The sequence below is a fragment of the Lottia gigantea genome (assembly GCF_000327385.1).
Source record: "Lottia gigantea unplaced genomic scaffold LOTGIsca_112, whole genome shotgun sequence".
NCBI lineage: Eukaryota > Metazoa > Mollusca > Gastropoda > Lottiidae > Lottia > Lottia gigantea.
Window position 1 is genome coordinate 186325 of NW_008707048.1, and position 7669 is coordinate 193993.

General features: G+C 33.9%; 1 protein-coding gene across 1 annotated transcript; it reads right to left on the bottom strand.

Annotated features, from left to right (window-relative positions):
- Positions 1–225: 225 nt before the first annotated feature.
- On the bottom strand, positions 226–2588 carry LOTGIDRAFT_171244 (hypothetical protein; the record flags this gene model as incomplete). The annotated part of the gene is made up of 5 exons (XM_009047437.1): positions 226–493; positions 897–955; positions 1403–1506; positions 2114–2283; positions 2401–2588. 5 exons carry the CDS (start codon positions 2586–2588, stop codon positions 226–228), a joined length of 789 nt encoding a protein of 262 aa, XP_009045685.1.
- Between the last annotated feature and the right edge of the window lie 5081 nt (positions 2589–7669).

Here is a 7669-nt window from a genome sequence, read left to right on the forward strand (position 1 = left end):
GGTAAGTCTGTTTTACTTTCTGGATCAGACTACAATTACTGTACTAAATGTACATCTATCAACCCATGTATCTCGGACACTTATAGCATCAATTTGCAGCATTCCAATTTTCAATCAGACGTCTGTGATCCCTACAAAAGGTTTTGAATCTAGTTTTATTTCTTACCTTCAGAAATGTTTCTCAAACTATCATTTCTTTTCTTATTTTCAGGAATAGCTCCTATGCTACCGACTATAGCACCACCAAAGGATGTTGATTCCACATCTCCTCGCGAATGATCCACCAAATGATGTGCCAAATGAAGTTCCAAATGATGCACCAAATGATGAACTGATATCACCATTCTGGGCACTATTACTAGTATTATTAGACTTATTCATACTGTTCTTTTTGACTTTATTTGAAGTAGGATATTTAACTCCAAGTTCTTCATGAAACATATCATAAGCTCTAATGGCTTCCTCTCTCTTCCAATATCGTACAAATATCCATCTGTAACAAAAATAACTGGATTTTCTCACTAACTATCATAATATTAAAAACTTCCAAATATAGACCTTATTCACGACTCACATCAAGGTGGCGATTTTACTGCAATGACACCACGTTAAAATTGGATTCAATATGGATGATGCATGAACAAGGTCTTTAGCCTATAAATTGATCTGCATCATTTAAAGTTGTTTCAGTTTCTAGAAGTGAAAATAATTTATTAGGTCTTCGTGTAAAGATTTATACAGCTAAAAATCAAAATTTGGCATTATATTGTTTGGTATTACAACAATGACATTAGCATATTTTGATAAGCAATTTTAAAGAAGAATTCTAAGACTCTTATGCAACCAACGCCAAAATTTCATTTGGCATTTGCTGCATTACCAATAAGCTAACATACCTTTCAATTATATGTACTGTAGCAATATCACCTGTATCTTGAAATTTTAATTGTACATCCTGGAAAAATTAACAGTTTTCTTGCTTTCCTTTGTAGCTATACAAATTCCTCAAAGACATCAAACGTAATGTTTTGATATATTTACATGACATGAATTGACATAACTATAGGCATCTTTTCTTTTCAGCATAAGGCATTGTAAGAGGTGTTTTATGTGTATCAGGGATACTAACAGCAATGATTTGCACACCATTCCAAGTTTCAGTAAGACAATTCAAATCAAATTTAGTCTGACATCACTAATGCTAAAAATGCTAATAATAACTGAGATAACTTTGTGATAGTGCATCATACAAGGTTTAGTTTTAGTGGAATTGCACAAACTACAGACATCTTACTAAAAATTGGAATAGTTCAAAATGAGAAGCACTCCCTGAGCTCGATGAAAAGGATTGCATTACTTTGTAGTTAATAACAAGCTAGATTGTCTATGTATGAATGTCTACCTCTACAGTAAAGTTTGGAGTTTTCTTTCTGGGATACATGACAGAATATCGATTGTTATCATCTATTTGAGGACCATCATCATCATCATCATAATGTACAGAACCTGCAATACATTCATTAATTTTCTATTTATACCGGTAATATCTTTCCATGTTTGTAACTCTACTTTTGAAAGGGGAAAGATGGTTTTTCTCTTAAGTGATACATTTTAATCGAAACAATTTATATAAATTTATGAAATTGAGCCCATAGAAATAAATCTGGGTCACCATTAACTGCTTCATCACATTTGCTTTAAAAGTTTTTCCGACCCTTAAAATCCAACCTCTCTTAAAGGGACAGATGCACCATTTTGGAGGGTTGATTTTAGTCTTGAATATATGTAAGTAGTCTTCAGAAGTACTAGAAATGTACAAAATCACATAATTCCTTTAAAAATACTTCAAACTAGGAATTTTACTCACTATTTCTATATATTTTTTCTATGTATCACAGAGTAACTTAAATTGATGGGTCCTCATTTTAACATTCAAACTCAGATAATTCTGGACACACATGGATTTTGAAGGCTCAAATTTAGACAGTGAGCTGTGAACACTATTAATGATTAGCTCAGCTAAAAATTTGATTTTTGGTCAAAAAAATGGCAAATCTGTCCCTTTAAGAATAAATCAAAAGTCAGATAAGATTTTGTGCCATACTTTACCTACCAGATGTATTAGCTTGTTTCTTTTCAGATCTTGATCTATTTGCTTTTCTTCTTGACCTGGGACTGACTGCTTGAGGATCCTGGGATTTTTTTATCCATGATGACATGTAAGTTTCAGGATCTCCTATTCCAAATACTCGATAAGCCATGTCTTTTTTGCAATATTCTAATCTGAAACAAAACATGATATGTGTAATAGCCCACAGAAATAACACAAAACAAAACATATAGATCTGCAGATTGATCTCTGACAAAACCTTGGCTAATGACCAGAAACTTGTATCTTACCTCACGACATCAGGCATGGCAGTAAAAAAATCTTCCATATTATCAAAGCCAAGACGCTTGAAAGGTAGCTGTTCCTGGACTAAAGCTTTGTAGTCTTTAGCAAACTGACTGACCAACACCCCACCCAACTTGGATAACAGAACAGCACGAATTGATTTCTTTAGTGGTGATGGTATTTCAGATGCCATGATGTAAGCTAATTAAATATGGAACCCAAATAAAAATAAATCTGAAGAGAAAAAAAAACACATTCTAAAAGACTTTCATTTTGATGTCACAATACTTTGATTTGATTATCACCTTTTAAACAATACCAATAGTCTTAGAATGACTTTGTGTTGATAAAAATATTAATATTCTTAACTTTATATTGAGTATTCAATTTCAACCAAAATATTTGTGGCTGAAATTGTCTTCCAATAATTGTTTTCCATGTGTGCTCATGCATATATTTTTAATGCAAAGACATTCTCAGACTAAAGGTACCATATTTGGGTTAATATTCTGATTAAGAAAGAACAGTTTTTATGGATATAGACTTCTATTTGTTATTGAACACAACGCTTCATTACACATACAGGTAATGTCATCAAGTGAATGTAGAAATAGAAGTCTATATCCATAAAAACTGTTGTTTCTTAATGTGCTGTGATACTTCTAAATGTCTTACAAGGATTAATATTCTGATTTCATAAAAATAATCATTAAAATTTGATGTACGAAGATGGAATCTAACTTTTAACTGCTTTTTATGATAAAGCATATTTTGTGATAAGTGACCAAACATTAGTTTTATTGGAATTGCAGGAACCACGGACATCTGATTTAAAATTGGAATAGTGCAAATTGATGCTATCAGTGTCCCCAATACATAAGCTTATATAAATTTAGAAAACCCCGTCACAACCCCTTTAAGTGAAATGCATTAATGGCCAGTCCCTTAAAAAAATATGTAGGCCTATAGCCTATATAAAAACTTGAATAAAAGTAGATCTAAGGATATCAGACCTAATGAAAGCTATTTCAATTCAGTTCATACACATAATCGGTATCAGCATGGCATGTACACTACACTAGGCCATTTGCAAAGTTGTAGCTTGTGATTGTTCATGGGCATGGACATGGCTGAGCTTCTCATTGACAATGACATCATTCATATCATAGTCAAAATAGGCCTACTAAAAAATAAGTAGGATCATAGATCAGCCTATCATAAACAATCCATAGCCAATATTCTAAGCTAAGACGTATTTCTGATTTTCCATGGCAATGTGTTATGCATTACAATCTGTCATTCTTTGGAAACGAAAAAAATATGCACCTGATCCTTCTCCTCAGAACTGTCAATAAAAGCACATTATTCTCTGTAGATCAGACGACCAAACCTAACCTCCCTGTACAGTTACAGTCTTTTCCAACCGTTTATGATTGGCTACTTTAATAAAATGCATATTCATAAAGATAATGAAATGAAATAATAATTTGTTTTGAATTCAAGAGACAACAATACTTTTTGTAACCTATTTAAAAAAAACCATGCAGTAAATATCGTTTCATCTCGGTAAATCAAAGAGTGGTTTATAAAATATGAATGGCCACTGAAGTAATGATCAAACTAGTCATTGACAATATTCTTTATTCGGTACGAAGCCAAAGAATGATTGTTATTGACGATGATATTCGACCCGTACATATTATACCGGACTGAACTTAGAGTACAACTAGCATACAGATTCGGGTCGAATCGTCTCAGCATACACATTCGCGGCAAATCGATCCGATATGAAATCTGAATTATTGTTAAAATAACATAAAATTTTATGACAAATACACATAAGAATTCTTTCAATTTCGCCTATATGTCTAACTCTCTTAGTCTTTGTACTGTGGCCCATTTAAGACATAATATTTTATTATGGAAGCTGAAACTTACCAACCAAAGTTAAACAGCAAATTATAAGGCTTAGCCGTCATAAAAACATTTTGAAATTCATACCATACTATCTCACATTGTCTCCCTTACTTTTTGTACGGAAGCTCATTGAAGATATACACGAATCGAAATATATGGCCTATATGAGTATATTACTCAGAGTTTACGGGCAATTTGCGAGGCTTAGCCGTCATAGAAACTTTTTGAAATTCATACCATACTATCTCACACTAGTCCTCATTCGAAATATCAAATCACCAAGTTGCTGTCTCCACTATCCTGACTGTTACCTTAAATATGGTAAATTTTCTGCAATTATAGACTGCACAGAAGTTCAGACTTAGAGGCCATCTTTGGACAGTAGTAGCCTACCAATGAATAATTCAGCAATGTATTCCAACAGTAAGTCAAGACATACATACAAAGTTTTAGTGACCTGCACACCAGGGGGTACAGTATCATTCGTTTCCAACACAGTAGGGGGAGATCTGATGTTGAACTTGTTAGAAGATGTTGCATTTTAGATTTGTTTGAAAGAGGACATAAAGCAGAATGCTCTTGGTTCAAATGTCAATCGAGACTTTTTTCAACGAGTTTTCTTGAGTAGTATCAAATCTACCTGTAACCTTTTTCACAACAAGATTTCTTACAAAGTCAGGTTGTGTAACCCTTTTCCCTTGAACATGTGGTTTGTTTGGGATGTACCTGCTTTGTTGCATCTCTATTTGCCTAACAATAAAATGCAACAAGGCAAGTCAATGTTTGCAATACCCTCGTAGACCTGCTGGACAATTGCAGTAAGCTTTTTCCACTTTTCCCGTTCTCTTCTGAAGGACTGTTCATACACTTATATTATGGTGCTTGTGTCTGTGCCTTTTGTCAAGCAACAATAGCCTTTACATAGTAGTAAGATATATTTGGCCTGATTCGATGGTAGGCCTATTCAACTCCAGTAACATGTCCAGATAAATATACACTTTCTCCTTCTTTTGTTGATTTTGATCCTTTCATCGGGACATTATGGTTCTCAGCACCTGAAAAATTAATTCAGTTTATACATTACGTAATATTATTACTTTATTGAGGAAACAAATCACGAACTTACATGAGTGTAAACTAGACACACCTACTTTGTTCTTTATTTATATGTTTGCACACAAGACAAGCCAAGAGGCGGGACCTATTTATACGAGGTGAATCAATCTACCGAAGTGATTGATTGCTTAATACCCCAGTCCCCAATCATGTTAATCAGGTAAGCAAAACACTGTCAATTACTTTAGGCATCTTGTAACTCACATGAGTGCTCTTTGGAGCAACACACATTTTGTTAATTGCCAGTTCATATATTTTGTTTTAACTTGAACATAAATAATTGTGAAGTCTATTCTACTTGACTAGAATGAATAGAATCATGATACAAACATAATAATCAAATAATACTGGATACAAGTCAGAAGGAACAGTAGTGGAACAATTTTGCCTTAAAATAATAATAAAATCTGTTTAAGGTTGTGAAATCTCCAGTCTGATATCAGTAGGCCTACTATAGTAATAAATACTTACACAGTTTTATATAATCTTCTACATCTGAGACTGATGTATTCGGAAAATTTATGTAGTTTTTCTACTACCCAGCTAATATTATTTCAGGATCGGGAAGCTTAATCAAACCATCTTCCAAAATAAATTTACTCTTTCTTTCTTCTATCACTTTCTGGAGATCATCTTCAACAGGAGTTTTAAGCGGAATATTTCTGCTCTCGGCAATAGATGCTAGCACATGTCTATCTTCCTTATTTCTACTGGCGTATGGGATTCCCAGTCTTACAGAAAAACGCCCAATTCATCTCGCTTCAACACAGCTACGTCTTTTTTATCCCTCATTATTCTACTCCATTTCTGTTTACATTATGGCGGAACTCTAAGGATGCTTATTATCCCACTATGCAACGCAATTTTATGCGCAAACAACCAGACGTGCTCTATCCGTAAAGTGGTCTATAGGGGGTCAAAATATCCTACAGCAAGTTAAGGCAGCTTAAGTTTAACCGGTCGCGTTCTGACGACTAAAAGACTGGACTCGAAAAACGGTTGATAGTTAAAATGCCTTAACTTTAGTCGTCCGAACCAGTGGCGGAGCTAGGTTTACGTCCGAATCTCTAACCTATTTATGAGATTTTTGCCCGAAAAACATGCTTTTGGGGCTGAGAGAGGGGCGGCTGTACCCTCTGCCCCCCCCTTTGGCTACGCCACTGGTCTGAACAAAAGACTAAATCAAATGTATAAATGTATCCAATACCTTCAAAACAAATACATGTATACAAGTACGAAGTACAACACAACGATCTCATCAATTAAATTGTCCAAAACCGATCATAACTGTCGCGTTTACAAAGATAGCTTGCCAGGCTACTACCAGCTGTCAGAAATGATAACTAAGTCGTTAGTGATTTCATAAGGAATTTTCAAATAATCTTATAAAAAGCCTCAAAAACAGTTCATCCAAATTATAATCAAATTCAATCATGGACAAAGTCACATCATTGTACACACAACGGCAATGACTCTGAAATCATCCGATTATCACCGATTTCGAAATTAACTGAGATCTGATCAATATATACATCCATATCAAGTTTCATCAAGATTGGATAAAAATCCGAACAACAGACACGGTTTTCATTATAATATGAGCGTTTTTCCAACCAATGTTTTCAGCCTTACAATCTTCATGCAATTTTATATACTGTGTAAACTGACAAGGAATATATTACAAAAGTTGTATACAACCTGTTTTACTGTGTAGATGGGCCTTAGACATCTGTGGCTCTAACTCTCCTTAGAATGTGATCTAGTGCTCAATTATATTACACTGCTTGGCAATCATTCCACTTTAAGACATGTATCATAACACAAGGGCAACAGTATGCTATTGCAAAACTGTGTAATAGACAAATTGTAACATTTTATCTTCAAAGTTTTAACATAAGATGTAAAACTCCATTCATTTAATTTTCATTTTCAAAGTTTTAACATTCAATCAGACGTCTGTTGTTCCTGAAATTCCACTAAAACTGTGTTTTATGTATAATTTTGAAAAATGAAGTACATATTTGGCCTGATAAGCATGCTTAGAATTCATCACAAAATAGTTTGAGGTTGTTTGCTGGTCATTTTTTTTCGGCTTGGCTCCTGGTTGTTTCACATTTTCTTTGGTAGTTTCCTTGTCGTTTCATGTTTTATTTGGTGGTTTGGTCAACTTAAGTTTTAGAAAGTAAGAAAGTTCTATACAGAATCATAGCATACAGATCATTTGCCTGTTTTCATTTTAAA